This window comes from Sesamum indicum, linkage group LG4 (assembly GCF_026168435.1).
Source record: "Sesamum indicum cultivar Baizhima isolate 11 linkage group LG4, ASM2616843v1, whole genome shotgun sequence".
Taxonomy (NCBI): Eukaryota; Viridiplantae; Streptophyta; class Magnoliopsida; order Lamiales; family Pedaliaceae; genus Sesamum; species Sesamum indicum.
In genome coordinates this window covers 15297155-15317292 of record NC_142660.1, presented here as the reverse complement: position 1 = coordinate 15317292, position 20138 = coordinate 15297155, and the positions used below count along the sequence as shown (strand labels likewise).

The window sequence follows — 20138 nt, the reverse complement described above, 5'->3', positions numbered from 1 at the left end:
GTATTGAAGTATTTGCAAAAACTTAAATTAAGTGATTTCACATTATAGCTTAAATTAAACTAAATGAAGGTGTTTGCAAATACAATTTATGTTTATACTTGTCTCAAATTAAGTTCAAATAAGCTAAAGGTTGGAAGCTGGTGATAATATATTTATTGCACCTTAAGGTATTTTTGTAAAAAAATTTAATTTTTTTGGCCTAACTATATTTTTTTTTATATTTTGAAAGCACCCCATATAATGGTTAAAATCTACACACCTACCAAGATAGTTAGGTAATTTCACAAATAAACCACATCAACTTTTTTCTACTTACAATATTACTTTCAAACACCGACAACTTTTGCGTCTTTACTTCTAATCACTTGCGCACTTTTAAAAAAGTAAAAAATTTCAAACACCCCCCTGTAAGGGCCCTCAACTCATTTCTATAGCTTATCGTAGATATAAATTATTTTTTCCAATACTCCAATTTTTAATTTTCCTCCGACCCTCAAACTTCGACTGCTTAACAATAACTTTTTGTACAATTTATTCTCCACAAAAACACACTATTGCAAATACACTCTAATACAAAGTGAAACACTTTTATCATTTTAGTGGCTGCTGCTGCTAATGTATTGCATGTAAATATGTTAGTACACATGCTCTGGTTCAGGCTAAAGCAAATAAAGAAAAGAGATCAATATTGTAAAGGCATGAAACTGCTCCCAAACTCTCAAAACATCGAGATTTTGGCCAAAATTGGAAACTGCAATTGATCTTTGTCAAATAACCAAACAGTAATCTGGGAACTGGTATTGAAGTATCAGTTTCATACAACCATTTGAATCGCGGGTTGCAAAATGAAGGAAAATGAATAAAATCGTTGAACAAGTTTCCCGAATTGAAGAAAAGAAAACAGTTTCACTCTGTAATCCCTGCTGCGGAGTTCTCCACATCAATTTCTCCCATTCCCGTATCTTCTTCCTCTTCACTGTCTTCGTCGCCACTGACCTCCTCGTTTTCACGTCCGAGCTTAGCCATGTGCTCAGCAAGTAATTTATCCTCCCGTTCGCTCACCTGAACATAACCATCCTCATCAGATTCATGTTAGAGAAAAAAAATTCACCAACATCAATCAGACTGAAAATAACCGCCGAGGCAAAACAGATGACACGTGCAACATCTTTCAGAACCAGGAACAAGTGGTGGAATCTAAACAGTAAAAGTCAAATCTAATTTAGCATATGCAGTGAGCCTCACCGCTCTTGGTGCCTCCTTAACAGTAAGTTTTCCTTTGTGATGTTCAATTTCTTCCATGCATGCTTCAATTGCTTTGTTAAGGATTGCAATACCTTGCTCCTGCATTACAAACAAAATGAAGTTGATTTAGGAACTACAAGAATTTCATTTGTTGCTCCACATGGTTCTTGATCTCCAACTACTGAATATAAGTAGGCACCAAAAAATGGACTGACAAAAAATAATCCACCTCCCACTGCTAAATCTTGATCATACAATTGAGAATGATAAGAAGATTGTGCATAACATGGACATGGATTTTCAAATCTCAATTGCGCATAGAACATTAATTGGGATCAAAATGTGCCCATATACAGATTTAGGGATAATTAAGAATAGAGCCCTGAAATTTTGTCATGTTACAGCCTTCCCCCTTGATCTTAAAAAATTACATGGACATCCCCTGTCAGTATTTGCCGCCAAAGAAAACAATACAAAATATATCATTTTTATTCCTCTGGAAAACAGCCAAACAGGTAAAAACAAGTCAAATTTCATGCAGATACCAAATTTTAAGCCTTCAACCCAAACACGTTTAGAGAAATATTATCATTTACCTTGTCGAGAGTCTGGGTGTTAAGGACATAGGCGGGAGGGGCAACAAGTTTAATCTTAACGGGGCAATCCTGGTTGCCAGCAGCCTCAGCTTTACGCATTGCTTCCTGCAAAGTTCAGCACAGATCAGCACTTGTAACTCAGAACCTTCTTCTGCAGGAAGATAAGACATTCTTGAAGTGCAAAAGAATAAGTAACTGAAAGAGTATGACCTTTATATGAAGAACACCGTCAAACTGGAAACATTTCATTTCAATATCTGCCCGAATCTTCAAAGGCTGCGGCGTCATTCTTCTCCTAATATTTTTCACTAAAGCATCTTTAACTTCCTCTGATATAGCAGGAACCACTTTCATCACCTACAGAATAACCAAATGTAATTGGTTACATCAACAATTTGAGGATTAATGCAAACCTTAAATGTGAAAGAAGCCTACCTCCTGTCCATCAGGGCCAACTTCTTTGACTTCACGGGTGAGGGAATCAAGCACTGAATCAGGATCATTAACGATCAATTTAAAGGCCTGCATTTTTACATGCAAATCAATAGAGGTAAATATTCATCTCAGGCCATAAGTATTAATTGAAAATGTGAAACCGCACGTTTTCTCACCTCAAATGCATGACCATATTTCCTGTATAAAGGCCAGCCAACGTGGATATAAAGATCCTACCATAAAATACTCTCAATTAGTAGACCACATAGTGATAAACAAGTGTCAGCACAGGTACGTAACGTAAAAGTTGGAATAATCTAAAGAAACACTGAACAAGAACAACTAGGAAACAAGAAACATAACCTCCAATGTGGATGAAACATACACAACAGCCATGAGTTGTAGCCAAACCATACAAAATGTACCACATTATACCCAGTTCATTTAACAAGAACAATCTTAATACCTCCTGACAAATAGCAGGAGTTAATAACATCATTATTGATTATCCAATGAACTCTCCAGAAAAAAAGAAAAAAGAAAAAAAGATATTCACACTAAGGGAGAGTTGCAAGGATGAGTTTGTGGCGTTCTGAAACTTAGTGGCCCAAAGTCTTTTCAAGTGCCACATTATTGGCTTAAAGGTTGATTTAGAAAGAACTTCAATCGTTGAAAAGAGGTCACTGTTCCAATACATTCAAAAGAGAATGTCAACATCCCCAACTCAATTCGTGGATATTACTTATCATGGGGAGGGAAAGGGGGAGTGGAGTTAAACTTCACCATCAGCTAAATCACTAGGTTCACTCATGCACTCACACCCAACCACCACCCTGCACGCACATATAAATATAGAAATATATGACTTCTTTCCAAAGTTTTAACATCAACTTGAAATTGTGCTGAAGTTGAAAATATAAGGAACACATGGCTGACTTGCTGAGCTGTCCCAACTCTACAAATTCTTTTCTTTTCCTACAAGGAAAGCAGCAACACACTTGTGGATGTCAATCATATATCTCAATTCTTAGGAACTTTTGGTGATTCAAGTAACCAATAATCTTGCTATGAATTTCTAAAGACAAGTTAACCTACCAATTCATATAAAAATATAAAGGCTAGAGTTATTAACCCTTACAGAACAGAATAAGAGACAAGCAGTAAACAGATTTACATCTTTAACCACTTCACTGTAGATCTTCATAAATGTTAAATTTTTTAATTCCCCTTTATCCTTCTTGCTTCTCATTTTTGGTGTCAAAACTGGTATAAGAAAGCGGAATGCAGCATAGAACAAGAACTACCCAATTCTGCAACGCTCAATCTTGTCGTCCCTGAAGCTCATTATCCATAACTTTCAATTCAAAACCACTGTTCAGACTAGCAAAGTCTTTCCAATAATCTTCCAAAGCGATATCAGTAAGTTGGTCGGTCAACAAATACCAAGGTAGTATTCAGTTTGTCATGAAGGTCTTAGAAGTTTCCCTTGTAAAATGCAATAGTCTTTTATTTCACAAGAAAAAATCTTTTCAACATCCAATGAAATGTTGAACCCCCCACATAGTCAAAGATATTATTACAGTACCTCGAGTAAAAAACCCAATAAATATACACCTCCACATACAAGAAACGAGATTCGTTAGTCTAAAAGATCGCTTCAAATAGACACCAAAGAGATAGTTTCTTCATTGTTCCATAACCATTCTGCTCTTTCTAAATTTCCTTAGAGCCACTACAGAAATAAAAACTAAATAAACTGTATTTATTATGAAAACAGGAATTAGTTGTACCTATTTTCATTGCATACTTCCTAATCGATGATTGCTTGGGTTAGCAGTGACCCTCACCCTCAAACACCGGATCTCTCATAAAAAACTAGACCGGAATGCCATAAGCCACTCCTTGGAGTCAATAGGACTTGATGAAGACCACAAGATTTTCTCAAGTTCCTCATAATGTAGCCACGTGATGCATCAATTAACACAACCAAATTTAGTTTCTCTCGTCCCTCAATTATATCTCGTACAATATCATACTCTTACAGATACAATTTTGACACATGAAACAAGAACCTGATATGAAACTGACTCCAACTCTAAAAACCCAAGCATGCTGCAAGCAATTGGATTGAAATTTTACAGAGAACTTTGATTTCAACCAAATTAGAAGTTTAGAACTATTTCGAGCCACTTCCCTGTCCTCACTCATACAACACCATTACAAGCATTTAAGCTCCCCAATCCAAAGATACAATTTTCCAACACAACTCAAGAAACTCTCATCTCCATTGGCCCGAAAAGAACCAAAATTCAATCCAATTCTGTGAACAGAATCAAAGACACAAAATTCATACAACACCTCACATGAAAACAGCACCAAGAGCCAATCAAGATAAACACCAACCTCAAGATCAATGTTCATGGTCTCAGCAACATGCCGCATAATGGAATGAACGAGCTTACTCTTATTGAACCTCTCTTCACACGCCTGAATATCCTCCTCCGAAACACGCCTCTTGCTAAGATCAATGTAACCCTTTTCCTTATCAACACGGAGCACCATTACCGGCTCGATGCGGCCCACCTTAATGAGACTGCTGATGCTCCGAATGCGGCGGCGGGAAAGCTCAGAGAAGAGAATCATGCCCTCGATATTGTTGTACTCTAGGAGTGAAACGTAAGCACCGCTGTCAGCCATGCTCTTGACCTGTATCATAACCGCCTGGTCCACCTCCGGGTACTTGGCCTCGTACATCCGGCACTCGAGATTCGGCCCGTTTGTCGCCATCGAAACGGGTCGGGCTTAACTCCGACTGAGAGTAGATAATTAGGGTTTTCTTTCTGGGTATTTGGGGTTTTGAGGAGATTTGAGCGAGAAAGAAGGGTATGCGGATGCGGGAGAGAAATTTACACACAAGATTTCACACTTTTACTTCACAAAATCAACTACACTTGAAAGCGGGCATGGCCCTTTTCTTTTATTTGGTAATCGGTAAGCTTTCATATGTACTAAGTTACATGTTGTTCACTTAGTTCTTTTTCATAGTAAATGTTTTAGAGGAGGGTGTTGTTTGCATTAAATTTGTTTTAACACCTTTTCTTTGTCATTATTTAGTGGGGGTGGTAAATGGGAGGCTGCAAACCATGCCTAAAAGGGCTAGTCAGACACAAAAACTATAAACAACACTCTTTTCTCATTTCTTATTCTTGGGTTTTTCCTCTCAATTCTAAGCTTTTTAGCTTAATTTCAGTAGATAGGCTTCTGAATATTCGATCCAAGTGTTATTCGGTATGATGCTACATAGAAAGAAGTACAATCGTCTAATCTTAGAAAAAATCACGTTGTACCCGGTGCACTATTGATGTTGGACGTATATTTCTTTCAAAACAAGCAGTGAACTCTGTGATTTGGTTAAATTTACGATTTTCATTGGACTGAAAATTGTTACGATACAATTCTCATGTAAATATTCTTTTTAAATTTTCTGTCGTTAACAGTGTTCTAACTGTAAACTTATTGTCTTCCAACGTGATTATTATTGCTTTTGATTTTTAAATCTGATTATTATATTTCAAAACATTTATTTCAATTACACGAAACTGAAAATTCTCAACATATTTTGCTATTACTGAATTGTTGTAGAAAGGGTACTTGTCTTGGTTGTCTCCCAATTTTTTAGTATTATTATGCTTTCTTATACCATATTGCTTGATTATATTTCGTGACAATTGGAATGAAATGGCCCATGTGGGCACAAGGGCAGGTGTTCTACTATTGGCACGAAACTTTTACCTAATATATTTTATACGTCACATTATTTATTATTATTATACTCTTATCTTACATCAAATCATAAATTAAGAAAAAAAAGAAAACAAAAACATATTAGTTCAATTTAGACTCATTTTTTCTTATCTGATATAATATGATGAAATGAGATGACACTTTAAACAATCACAATCATATCTGAAGCGGAAGAAGTTCCAATTAAGGCATTTATAGCAGGGGTGCGAAGAGGGGGAAATTTGTGGTTTATTGTAAAATGCATTTGCAAAACTGGGAATGGTGAGAACAAAGGAAACGTCGACAGCAGGATTCGAACCTGCGCAGGCAGAGCCCAACAGATTTCGAGTCTGTCTCCTTAACCACTCGGACAAATCGACGGTTGTGTATACAACTGAAAGATGAAATATTATTTCTGGAATGTTTTTAAAGATAAATCACATTAAACTAAAAAATTGGCATTTATGTTCATATTATATACAACTCATCTCACTACAAAAAATATAGCATGTAACCAGGGCAATCAAAAACAAAATAGCCATAGCAAATAGTAATTGACTACAACCATACAACAGTTGTTGGCTGTGGTATCTGTGACGGTGAATAAAATATTAATATTTGCTATCAAATCCGGTATCCATTCAAGTGTGCCAATCCCAGGTATCAAATTCAGATATTGATACTTGGGACCGAGAGGTCCCAAGCAGGCCTGGGTCGAACTAACTTATTTTTGTTGGTTCAATTGATCTTGTGTCAGGTTGGCCCAATTTGGTTAACTGTGCACTTGACATATAGATCTCGAATTCTCAACTAAGCTAGACACGATGAACAACCAATAAGATTTGTTATTAACGATAGTGTTTAATTTCTTTATCAATTGTCAAAAACCTGAAAAAATAATACTTTTTTTACACAAGTAATAAGCAATAAATACCTTTTGAGTTTTTCAAATTGTGAATTATATAATAATTAATATAGAGAACACTTTGATGATGGTACAAACAATTGTTTTTACATAATTTACAGTGATTTTTTTTTAAAAAAAAGGAAATACTTATGCTCAAGTTTTAATTTTGCTAAATAAAAAAATAGCTACTAATACTAATTTAATTAGTATGCTAAACAAAAAAGGAAAGTGAAGAAACAGAGAAGAGAAAAAGGTTTAAACTTTGCTTTGGTGTGAAAACTGAAAACTTCAAACCTCTCTTACCACATCAAGAGAGAGAGAGAGAGAGAGAGAGATGGTGGAGGAGTAGTTCAACAGGCAGAGACTGCTGGGGTTTGTTTTTCTTTCGGTTAAACCCGGAACCCCATTTCGGAATTTGGATCTGCCGTGTGGAGCACCAGAAGAAGGCAGTTGAATTCAACTTTGCAATGATCTGATGGTAAGGAGGAGTCTCTTCCTCGCTTTATTTAAGATTTTGTCAATTTCTTTGCATTTTCTTTCGGTATATTCTTATCGGTAGCTTGCGAGGATCTGTGATCTTCAGTCGCTTTCTGCTGTCCAATTTGGTTATTTCTGCCGATCTTGGATAGCATAAAAAAAGTGATAAGAGTTAATATTGTGGTCGAATTGATTTCTTAGTTTGGAGTTGTAGGAGAATGGTTTGATTGCTATGTGAATTTGGTGAAATTTGCAATTGTATAGGTAAAAGTTGAGAGGGAATGAGAATGGATTGGGATCTTATAATAAAGAAGGCACCTTGATGACTGTAACTGTTTAGAAGAACAGGATGTACCAAGGTTTGGTGAACAAGACCTTGGGATGTCAAAGATTAGGATTTGGGTATGGTTTTTAGTATTGTTTTATGGAGTAAATACGATTGTGAGAAGCTGGTGTTGATTGATAATATCCCGTTGTACAGACTGAGCCGTTTTTCTGTTCGTCTTGCATCATGTTTGTAGTTGCACAGGTCATTGCTGAACCATGCAACTAACATGGTTGACAAATAATCTTTCTGATGCATGTTATTGGAATTTTTCATATCAATTTCTCAATTATTTAGGGTGGAGATCCATGTAGATGGTTGCTAATATGTATGAACTAAGTGTCCTAGATTGTATTTTATTGAGTTGAATCTCCACCTGTGGGCCACCATGCACTCAATGTCAAGGTTGCAAGTCCACATGATTTTATCGTTTTTAAATTGAAGTGAGTTCTTGAGCATTTATATACTGGTTGTGGGAGGGGATGATATGAAATGTTAGATGCATCGAGGTAGGGTATTTTGTCCATTTATGGCCTTCCGTAGTGCTTTCTGATTTGCTTGGAGATGTCCATGATATGAGATTCAATTGTCCGGTGGACGTGGAATGTGCAGTTATCTGAAGAAGATTTAGAGTTTATCTATCTATGTATCTTTCTATATAATATATATGTATATATAAACACACGCACACGCACACACATACACACTATTGTGGAGATGTACTCTAGTATAAGTCGTTGATCGGTACCCTGGCATTATTTATTGTTGATCTTTTCCTCTAGAGAGGACTCTGTGCCTTGCTTTTTAGCTATGCTCTTAAATGTAGTCATGTTTATAGCACCCAACAATCATGTACTTCTTATTCGTAATCAAGAATTAATGAAATTTTAAATTGTTTCAAGGATTATGAGATAATCATAGAAAAGGTAATATTAGAACCACCTCCTTTGACAATGATGTGAAGATATTTGAATTACTATTTGTTTCTTTTTTCTTTAAAAAGACTTTAAGTATGCCCAGTACTTAGTAGTAACAACAGTTCAAGTGAAACCAAGCCACGTCAAGCCCTAGCGGCTGATAGGGCTTGGACTTGGCGTATCAAATTCCAAGGCCCTATGGGAAAAAAAAACGATCATCTTAATTCATGTACCAAACAATTGCTCACACCTTATTTTTAGAAACTCTCTCCATGTAGAAGTTAGAACCCGTATTCCCTACCTAAGCCAAAAAGGTGAATTTGTTGCCATCTTGTGTTTTTTCTCAACACCAAATAATAATCCATCTTGAAATCGTTTTTGTCTTTATGTTTTATTTTTTTATTTTGAATTTATGTATTTTTTGTCCAATTTGTTCCGTTTGTTGGTTTGGTACTCTACTTTTATTTATTAGATAAAATAAATTTTAGTTTCTTCAAATAACATTTTGGGTTTCTGTAGACAGAGTTCCCAATAGAATGCGCAGACAAAAGAAATTTATTGTTTATGCCGAAATTTTTGTTGTTCATTATTTTATTTGTAACTTTTTATTCAAGTCTCAAGATAAAAAAAGACAAGCTTAGATATATTTAAGAGTAAAAATTGATTATGAAATTTATGAATATAAACATAGGTTTTTATTTTCAAGACATTGGTAAATTGTTATTAAGAAACAACAAAATTTGGCGGGATCTTTTGCTAAATCAAGTTGAGGCAACATTTAAAAGAAGATTGGATGTGGAAGAAGCAAAATTGGATGTGGAAATGAGAACAAATATTTCTAGTTCTTCTAAAGATCTATTATCCAAAAAGGAACTTGTGTTGAATTTAGTTTGGATGATATTGTCAAATCCTGGACTTTTGAAACCAATATGTTGCAATTAGACATAGGGTTAAGGGGAATGTTTGCTAAAAAGTGCATGTCAACCAACATAACAAAATTGTCCTAAAAAACAATATCGAAATGCTGAAGTGATTTTGCACATTTTCAGAATATGCAGACTTATAGATTTCAATTTACCCCTCATTATTTGCAATAATACTTATAAGAATTACTTGTATTTATCTAATTGTATATTGTATTTGCTATGATTTATATTAATTTAAATTTTTTAATGAATTTTATATTTTTATTCATCAATTTTTATAAGGCTTAGCGTCTGTGATTATTTGCAACTACTATGTCCGTTCTCTGTTCAGATAGCACCGCACATTATTTTTTCTGGCTAAATGTTTCTGCTCTATGAAGTGGCAGCTTTGTCATTTAATTCATCTGTAAAGGCTATATACTTTTGTGCTGTTTCTTTTTGTTTTAGTCATTTATATATCATCTCCGTCAAGTAATATGGCTTTTCCTATCACGTGAATTATGCTGGAACAACTAGATCTTTGCATGCAATACCTCAAGTGCCTACTAATAGTCTGCTATATTGTTATAGCTTGTACCAGAAGGGGTAACGCCAATTATTCGGACTGCTAGTAATTTCTCCAAACATGGTCTTCGGTAAATTTGCAGAATTATTTTCTTCTGCACCAACTCGTTCGTCAGGCCCGAAGGCATCTACCGTTTCATATAAATCAACTGGATTGCCGCCTATTCCTGGTGCTCTTCATGGTTATTCTTTTTCCAGCCCAGAGAAGAAGAGTAATTTGAAACTCTCCTCATCTCTTCAAGATTTGTCTACTTACCGCCGACTTGATCTAGAAGAAGCCAATCTTAGCCCAGGAAATGAAAGAATTTCAAGTCATGCATTACCATCATATTTCTTGCAAAAAGAAAATGGTGTTGCAAGTTTTTCCAAGGAGAAGGTATCACCTGGAATTCCATCCAGGCAGAAGAAGTGGGTGCGAGTTATATGTGTTCTCCTCTGCTTGTCGATGATTGTTTTTCTGTCATTTGCCCTCCAGTATCTTTACTCAAACTGGTCTAGAGGACCTTCCAGGTTCTATGTTGTCCTAGACTGTGGCAGCACTGGGACACGTGTTTATGTATACCAGGCATCTATTAATCATAAAAAATATGGCAATCTTCCTATTTTATTGAAATCATTGCCTGATAGTTTCCAGAGGAAATCGGGTTCCCAGAGTGGGCGGGCTTACAATAGAATGGAGACTGAGCCTGGACTTGACAAATTGCTGCGTAATATATCGGGGTTGAGTGAAGCAATACAACCTCTTATTCAATGGGCTGAGAAGCAAATTCCAAGAAGGTCACATAAGACAACTTCTCTCTTTCTTTATGCAACAGCTGGAGTCCGCAGGCTACCAAGTTCGGACTCTGAATGGCTTCTTAATAATGCTTGGTCAATTCTAAAGAGCTCACGTTTTTTGTGCAAAAAGGAGTGGGTAAAAATTATCACTGGTGTGGAGGAAGCTTATTATGGATGGATAGCTTTGAATTATCACACTGAGTCCTTGGGGTCCAGTCCTGAAAAGGAAACATATGGTGCACTTGATTTGGGTGGCTCATCACTGCAGGTTACTTTTGAGGGTGAACAAGGTGATCATGATGAGATGAGCTTAAAACTAAGCCTTGGTCCTGTTGAGCACCATCTAACTGCCTATTCTTTAGCTGGATATGGACTCAATGATGCATTCGATAAATCTGTTGCTCATCTTCTCAAGAGGCTTCCTCGGGTTTCTGATGCAGATCTGGTCAGTGGAAAAGTTGAAATTAATCATCCTTGTTTGCAGTCGGGTTACAAAGAGGAGTTCATGTGTTCGCATTGTTCATCCATTCACCTTCAGGATGGAAGTTCTCCTACTGGAGGGAAAGATATGGCTAAAGGAAAAAAGACTGGGATTCCAGTTCAGCTTATTGGAGTTCCAAACTGGGCAGAATGTAGTAAACTAGCCAAAGTTGCTGTTAATTTGTCTGAATGGTCAGATCATTCCCCAGGAATTGATTGTGAGCTGAAACCATGTGCACTTGCTGAAAATCTGCCTCGTCCTGCTGGCCAGTTTTATGCCATGTCTGGCTTCTATGTGGTGTACCGGTTTTTCAACTTGACTCCTGATGCTGCTCTGGATGATGTACTAGAGAAGGGTCGTGAATTTTGTGAAATGAATTGGGATGCTGCAAAAAAGAGTGTTGTTCCTCAGCCTTTTATAGAACAATATTGCTTCAGGTCACCATATGTTGTGCTCCTCTTGAGAGAAGGATTGCACATTACTGATAGCCATGTAATCATCGGCTCTGGAAGCATCACATGGACCCTTGGAGTTGCTTTGTTTGAAGCTGGAAAAGCATTTCCATATGGTGGAAAATTTTACAGCTATGATATATTCGAGGTGAAGATAAATCGATTTCTTCTTTTTGCCATTTTGTTTGCTTCACTGCTTATGGTACTCTGTGCATTTTCCTATGTTGGCAACCGGGGGGTACCAAAATTCTTTCGAAGGCCATATCTCCCACTTTTCAGACATAACAGTGTAACGTCCACATCAGTTCTCAGCATTCCAGCTCCTTTCCGATTTCAACGCTGGAGCCCCCCTATCAATACAGGTAAAATCCTTTTTTTCTCTTTTAAACTTTTTGTTGTTTTGTTGTGGTGACATGGTACAGTATCTATACTGCAATCACTTTGTCTAAAACTTCAGGTTTTAGATTTGTATACTCATATACAGTGTGCCCTTCTTGATTATCGTGTTTTAGGGGATGGAAGGGTAAAGATGCCTCTAAGTCCAACCGTTGCAGGTAACCAGCAAAGCCCATTTGATACTGGACTTGGTTCTGGCAGTGGGGGCATCCAATTCTCTGAATCACCCTTCTATTCTCCGTCTGGCGGTGTATCACATAGTTACTCATCGGGCAGCTTAGGGCAGATGCAATTTGACAACAGTAACCTCGCCTTCTGGACCCCCAACAGAAGTCAAATGCGCCTTCAAAGTAGAAGATCTCAATCTCGAGAAGACCTCAATTCTTCAATTGCTGAAGCACACTTGGGGAAGGTTTAATACCAATAGCTGATTCTCTTGGAAGATTTTAAACCACCCTAAGCACAAGATCGGGAAAGTAATTCACCTTAGACAAAGATAACATACTCCCGACTGTTTGTCTTGGTTTGCTTCTCCTGGGATGTTTTGAAAGATCATCTGTGAGTAGGTGTAACATAGGTCATTGCCTTGGGCTCTCCAGAAAGGGCACACAGAATGTTTTGTGGAATTGCCACACGGAAGAAAGCTGAAGTTGTCAAGTTCAGCATACGTCGTTAAAGCTCCTTCAACTTGTTGTAAAATTGACTCAAACTGCCTGTGAAGCTTTAACTATGGTTGCAGCATCTCACTCTGAGATCTACAGCAACCTTATGAGAAAGTTGAGGCCGTTTATCGTGATTAAGTCTCATAAAGGAGGAATTAGTTTACAATTTAGTGTTGCTATTGTAAGACACACGAGGATACTGCAGACGGATTCATTTAAATTACCAGACACAGGTTCTTGGAGAATCTTGGGTACTCAGTATTTAGATACTAAGAGATTTTTTATATTCATGTTTCATTATTTGTATAAAATTGAGGACAACTTAGCGCACACTAGAAGTTGTTTAGGACATGGAATCCTTTATGATATGCATTCTTGACAAGGTTTTTTGCTCACAGTTGGATTCTTCACAACAAGAGATCTTCTCATCATTTTATGGTTTATCCATGTGGATCCTGGTTTGTCCAGAACATTGAATGCTGAACCCCAAGTCCCGGCCTTCAAGAATTTCTGCTGTGGGGTTCCAGTTGTATTACCATTTCAGTTGACCCAACACATCTCCCATACACACACCAAAGTAAAGCAATTGGAAGAATGAGAAGCAGAGATGATTTCAACGTAATATACTGTTACAGTGAGAACTTGGATGACAGAAAACTCAGGAATAGTGGCAATATGATTCCTGTAGCTGAGCTCTTGATTAAAAATATAACCCAATAGTCAGGATGAAATTCACCACCTAACTGGAACAGAATGTAAGAACATGAAATCGACAAACCTAAGCAAGTTGGTTTATCTCAACCAAGTTAACTATAGCCTATGAATAACACCAGGATTGATCACAAAGATTAAACAAAAGTTGGTGTCAGCAAGGAAGAAAAGGTCAGAGTAGCTCTTTCATCAATCTATAACTCAGCATTCTGGGGTTGTTTAGAATCGCCGGGGAAAAACCAACTCAATATTTGTGCAAACTTATTGGTCGGGGCTGTTTGCTTTGATTGTTCCAACTCCATGCTGCAAAGAGCGTTGTAGTCGTGCTTCAAATGAGGAGCAGCTATTCTTTCCTATCAGATCGAAAGATCGACTTTTTGTCACAATTGTATTTTAGAATAAATACCAATAAAAAGTCTATATAAACCTACCTTAAACAGCTCAAATGGGCAAAAGTCAGAGTTTCCGCAGCCCTATGCACAAAGAATGAAATGAATCATTCAAAAGCTTAAAGGCAAACTAGCAAGCAATAAGGTAAACAAAAAGCTTTCTAGTAACCTGAGACACTTTATAATGCAAGAAACTTCAGAAACCATTAATAACAACTAGAAAGAATTATCACAAGATTAGGATTATAGTATGAGAAGGCACCAAAGAATAACAAAAGTACAAACAATCAGAGAATTCTTGGGCAGAATAGTTGCAGCGAAAAGATAGAATTTTTTAACATGTTCAACAAACTTTTATGTAAGTGCAGAAGTGCAGAAGTGCAGAACTTTCTACTTGCGCAGATAACAAATTAACAAAGTAGAACATAGACTATAATAAGCTTACTGCCAGTGGAGTGGGACGTTCATTGTGCAGTACTTGTACAAAGTATCTGCTTGAATTGTTGGCCGGGCAGCTATATAGAACTAGCATGTTATTTCCAGCAAATGGGGCGACTGAGCTACCACGCCAGATTCTCTTTTTGGGAGGTTTAACAGGTAGTTCCAGAGGTTGCTCTCTCAGTATTTGTTCAAACTCTGAAATTCAAGCAGAAACAGGTTTTGGGTAACCCAAAGGTAGGAGCCATGAAATAGAACAGCTGAAGGGACCAAAAGGGCCACAGAGGGCATTAAAGAATGTACAAACTCACCAGGTCCGTCAAGAAATAGCCCAATCAAACAGGAAAATGGAAGCAAAGTTTCTGCATGAGCAAATCGGAGTCTTGCCATTTCATAGCTTCCAGAAACAAGTCCATCTATAAACACAAAGGAAACAAGGATTAAAATGGGGTGGGGGGGGGGGCAGCACCTTGGAACTAAACTTAATAAATAGATTTTTCACTCAAACATCAATGATTTCACAAAATGGCATTTGTCTGCTAAGAATAAAATTTTAAAACTTCACATAACAAAGATAAGAAATAATATATCCGCACAGTGTACATGGTTAAGTTTAATTGAATAAGCTATGCAGCGTATGCAATGAACATTTGCTGCTCTCTTTCCAAGTATTGTGCTTTCCTCTTGATGTATTCTTAATAAAATGGCTATTCAGGATTACCAAAGCAATATTGCCGAGCACTTGTGCATCAACGAGTCAACCAATACAATTCTTAGTTTGCTTTTAGGTACTGTCAAAGAGTTACTCAATTAAACTCATGTCTAGCACTCACATAAATTGGTGTACCTGAGGAAATATCTTATTTCCATGTGGTTAGTCATGCACCAGAAGCAGCAATATTCTATCAAAACTAGATAAAACAAAAAAGGCATAAAAAACAGGTAATATGAAGAGTACATATAAGAATAAATTACCACATTGCTCGTCTAGCAACATCCTTGAACAAATTCGCACATACTGGCAGTTTTACTTGATTATTCTCATGACTTCTATAGCTAGTAATCTACTTCTGAATCATTCCATGGTTAGATAAATCTAGGTGGATCCATCTTCATTAATTTCAGAATTCTTCAACAATCTATTTATTGTCTCTCCCATTCTGTCTCAACTAGACAGATAAAAGGGCCTTCAAGGGGAGCCCCCCCCCCCCCCCCCCCGGGGCTCAACCATGTTAAGGAAAAGAAAAGACGAGGAAGAAATCTACCTTCTTTAGCCTTAATAGCTTGCTCCATTGACTGGATGACATCTTCAAGCAATGGAACTCCCATCCGGTAATTCAGTGAATTACCATAACCTTTCAGGACGAAGACCTCTAAATCATCTGCCCACTCAAGCAAACCAACCTAAAAAGAATGCATCCACAAATTAATAGCATAAACAATTTTCCACAACAACATTATGTCAGAGTAACATTTTTGTCATAGAACATAGACAAGATTCAATTTGCAAAGTGAGTTTTATAGTTAGGCTTCTATAAAGGAAGCCAATCCATATACAATATTCATATAAAATCAAATTAATGTATCTGATGCGTAATGTCTCATCATAAATGGGGAGAAAAGCAAGTGAAAGTACCTCAGATGGAGTGAACAAGGCACAAGCTTGATCAGTTGTGTTCAATAAAGAAGCTTCCTACAAGTAAACAAAAAGCAAATACACTTACATTCTAAATACAAAACAAGAAATAATGAAGGATGGGACAGAAAAGGGGAAATTTTACCTGTTTGCAAAGGAACCACAAAGATGATATATCCGATCTAGTGAAATTTAGACCCCAACGCTTAACTAATTGTTGAGTTACTTCATTTAATATGGGTTCCTTGAGCTTATCAACAGATGGTTCCTGATTTTTCCTGAATGCCTGTATTTACATATAAAAGAACAGTGCAAAGTTTCATACTATATCAAGTCAAGAATAAGAAATCAATTCTTTAAAAACATATAAGTTAATAGTTGCTCGACTAAAAGTTCTTGATAATATCATCAGCCTCATTATCGAAGTAACTTTTGCCACAACCAACCTGACTCACAAACTGTCCATAGAACAAAAGAAGAACAACCATCTAGAGGTGTGATAAACAAGACACATAAGTTTAAAGAAGCACAATGACTCTTGCCCATATCCAAAGAAGAATTCCAAACACTTAATTAGTAGTTATAATTAAAAGAAATTACCACTACGTGCACAAGTAATGCCAGGTCCATCAAACAATAGAGGCTAACATGAACATAAAATGCAACATATTAGGTATTAGCAGAACTCAACTGTGAGCTTGTTTGACATAAGTAATTAAGTACTTAAAATTTTACTTTCCCACTTTCCTTATGCAATTCTTTCCATCATAGCCTAGTACTATTTTCTTAGCAAGTATACACACCTCCAGCCGTGTGATTTCTGATGTTTACGAATCATTATATTCAAGTGAAGCCCTTAATATAATGCAAAACATAAAAAACTCATTGCAATGTGGTCTTAGGCTAAAAACGATGACTCTTAAACTAAGTTAACGAGGTTGCCATTCAACTGATATCGATGTTTTGAAATCTAGAAACCAGCCCCAACACTATTGGCTAAGGTAGTTAAGCAATGCCAAATGATTTAATAATTTTCAAGCAAAGTATTGTCTGGAACTTACTGAACACCTTAAGGACCTAGGCCAGGAATTGCTTTTTATATAAATAGAGATTGTTAATTATAGTCTAATGTTCTCTCAAAGAAATTGAATATTTTCTGAATGTTTATACATATTATTAAGAATCCTAGATAACATATGGTAGCAGTAGTAGACTACAAATGCTGAATGTCCGTAAAATCTCAAGAAATGATCTTACCTTATAGTTTTGACAGCAATCATGGAATCTCAACATTATATCACTTGCACGGCTTTCACTGGTAACTGCAAAAGCTCGATGACGTCCTGGTCCTAGATTTCCTCGATCACTAAAGAGCCCCATGCCAAATGCAACAGCACTAGCCGAGGCTCGTGAAACCTGAAATATCCATCATGTGCACAAAAGTCCAATTATAAAGAAACTAACGGTGAAAGTAGTCAAACTAGATGCACGATGATTATTGACGATGCCAACAATCTCTCGACATGGACAAAGAAACTAATATGAATAAGCTGCCAACAAATATTATCGAATTTGTTACAATCTAATCCAGTCGTTTCTTACAAGTCACAGCAAGCACAATTCAGAAAACTACACAGAAAGGACAAGTTTTAACAGCACTGACAAATTTTCAGGTGATTCTCCAGCTCTTAGCAAGAAGCAGCATACAAAATACAATATGCAGCCAAAGTGAAATATAAATTTGGGACCTATTCACATGATGGTAAATAAACGTAAAAAAGGATTAAAAATGGCAAACCTGAGTGGCTTTAATAGGATATATATCAGGGTGGTAATCCTCATTAAAGAGGTCTGGAAATTGTTCCCTGGTTCTAATACCAAGCTCATACAGTTCATTTTCTCCTTCACGAATTAACTCTCCACCCTTGTGCTTTCCTGTCCAAGGAGATTTCCATCCCCATAACCATGTAGGAATGCCTGTTGACTTCTGCTCTTTTACATTTTCTAATAGCACTTTGAGGCGAGAGACCAAGGCTTCTAGTTCTTTCAGCTTTTTCTTGGTAGGAGCACGAGTTCCATGCCTTGCCTGCCGACCCAATCATTAGACCAAGTCATTGTGGCTTAGAAACACAGAATGCGCAAGGAATTACAACTGTAAAAAGAAAATAACAACACACAATACAACTAGTAGAGGATTTGATTTATTCATTTATCACAATATAATTCAAAAAAAAGAAGAAGCTTACCAACCTGCAAAATGTAAATTCCATCAATGAAGTAAGTAAGACATATATCTGATCATTTACTCGGACTCAAATTGCTGAAACAAAATCACGTTTCCATGTTTTACAGTTTGAGCACTTTTCATTTCTTACATACTTGTATGATTGCCTTTCAACATGTAGAATCTAATACTTCACAAGATCTTTTGACCAAAGAGCACTATAAAGACATTATTTTCCATGAAGCATCAATGAAACGCCATACATTTTCAGGCTTCTGCACTTTCATCGCACGAACAAGTAAAGCACTTAATGCTGAACCACCATTTTAAAAATAATCAGCAGTATAAACTCCATCAAATATAATGATGTCGCCGTAGCACACTGGAGCAAAATCTTGTTTGTAGACGTGCACCATTTATACTAAAGCACGCCTCTAGGAATGAATAAAACCATAAAATTCGGAGCAACATCTGAAAAAACTTGAAAGAATGATTACCACAAGATTTAAGTGAATAGGTGTACACTGATCGGGGATATTTGAAGGAACAAATGAATTCTCAGAAATATCCTTCGCAATATGATACCTGCACAGAAGATATACAGACAAGTTAACTAAGGAAAACGACTAAAATCAAACCAAAGGAAAAAAAAATGTGACTGCCCCTGTTGTTATTAAAGGAAAATGAAAATTTTCCAACGCGGAGCTCTTCCGACGATAAGTTTAAAAAATATGCATTCGATACTCAGAGAAAGTTTTGCACGAAAAAGAGTTACCAGAAGACTAAACTTCCAGAAACTCGAATCATGTCAACTGTAACCCACATACTTTTCAGAAACAAAAGGTTGAATGGCTATCTTTGACAGATGCCAACATATGCAAAAGCCCTCTAGCCAAGCCAAATCACGAATTTCAACAATTAAGCACACAAAAAGAACTAATTTTATTGATCAATACACGTAAGCTTGAGTAAATTACAGTATCCGGCAAATCGAGGAGTGAGGGGAGAAACCTGGTAGCAGTGGATAAATGGCGGCGAACGTCGAAATTTTCTTCGGCGTTTGGAAACACCGCTGCAGGAAACAATAATAATAAGAACAATACAGTCGCCGGTGGGGCTGCCATAGGCTACTCCAGAGCGCGGGTATCAGGAATTTTTGCTGTTTTTGGAATTATATATATAGAGATCGGGGAAATTGTTTTATGAATGTTTGAAGAAGATCTGGAACGTTGGTGAACTCCGAGGTGTAAGTGGGCTACACCTGGCGGATTCCTATTGGGTGGATGATGGGTGGGATGTTTTCTTTCTTGTATAGCTATTCTCGTGTTTCTTTTTTCTTAAACTGACCATGCAATATTTGCGGCAAAGTTACGCTTTTAGTCTCGTACAACAGGAGTTAAAAACTTTTTACCTCCGGGTTCAACGTTTTAATCATTTATTTTATGAAATTTTTTAAATAATTTTAAAATTAAAAAAGTTAATATATTTAATTTTATACTTTATAAAATATTTAACATTATCTCAAAATTAGAAGGAAAAAAAAAGTCGGTATATTCATTAACCATGTAAAGGATAAGATTATATGTGTCAATTCATTTTAATTTTGGGATTATTTTAAATTTTTTGTAAAAAATACAATTAAATATATTGAGTTTTCTACTTTAAGAAGTATTTTAGAAATTTCATAAAATAGAGGAATAAAATTATTAAAATTCCTAATGTATGAGACCAAAAATATAATTTTATCCAATATTTACAGATATATAATCTGATGACACATATTTTTAGATAAAATAG

At 36.4% G+C, this 20138-nt stretch overlaps 3 protein-coding genes and 1 non-coding gene across 4 annotated transcripts; 1 reads left to right on the top strand and 3 right to left on the bottom strand.

The window, feature by feature from the left end:
• Window positions 1–732: 732 nt before the first annotated feature.
• On the bottom strand, window positions 733–5313 carry LOC105160858 (eukaryotic translation initiation factor 2 subunit alpha homolog). Its single transcript, XM_011078356.3, has 7 exons — window positions 4680–5313; window positions 2453–2509; window positions 2277–2363; window positions 2052–2198; window positions 1842–1946; window positions 1246–1344; window positions 733–1062 (listed from the first exon to the last, which is right to left on the bottom strand). Exons 1-7 carry the CDS (start codon window positions 5061–5063, stop codon window positions 907–909), a joined length of 1035 nt encoding a protein of 344 aa, XP_011076658.1. The 5' UTR covers window positions 5064–5313; the 3' UTR covers window positions 733–906.
• A 1044-nt stretch (window positions 5314–6357) lies between these two features.
• Window positions 6358–6439, bottom strand: TRNAS-CGA (transfer RNA serine (anticodon CGA)). Its single transcript has one exon. It is a non-coding gene; the product is annotated as a tRNA-Ser (tRNA).
• A 769-nt stretch (window positions 6440–7208) lies between these two features.
• On the top strand, window positions 7209–13338 carry LOC105160856 (putative apyrase 7). Its single transcript, XM_011078353.3, has 3 exons — window positions 7209–7444; window positions 10182–12247; window positions 12398–13338. The coding sequence occupies exons 2-3, from the start codon at window positions 10237–10239 to the stop codon at window positions 12697–12699; spliced, it is 2313 nt and encodes a 770-aa protein (XP_011076655.1). The 5' UTR covers window positions 7209–7444; window positions 10182–10236; the 3' UTR covers window positions 12700–13338.
• Window positions 13339–13590: 252 nt separating this feature from the next.
• On the bottom strand, window positions 13591–19678 carry LOC105160857 (histidine acid phosphatase family protein). The gene is made up of 11 exons (XM_011078355.3): window positions 19353–19678; window positions 18839–18926; window positions 17916–18203; window positions 17375–17533; window positions 16263–16403; window positions 16118–16174; window positions 15747–15885; window positions 14793–14897; window positions 14489–14679; window positions 14086–14127; window positions 13591–14007 (listed from the first exon to the last, which is right to left on the bottom strand). The coding sequence occupies exons 1-11, from the start codon at window positions 19463–19465 to the stop codon at window positions 13849–13851; spliced, it is 1482 nt and encodes a 493-aa protein (XP_011076657.1). The 5' UTR covers window positions 19466–19678; the 3' UTR covers window positions 13591–13848.
• Between the last annotated feature and the right edge of the window lie 460 nt (window positions 19679–20138).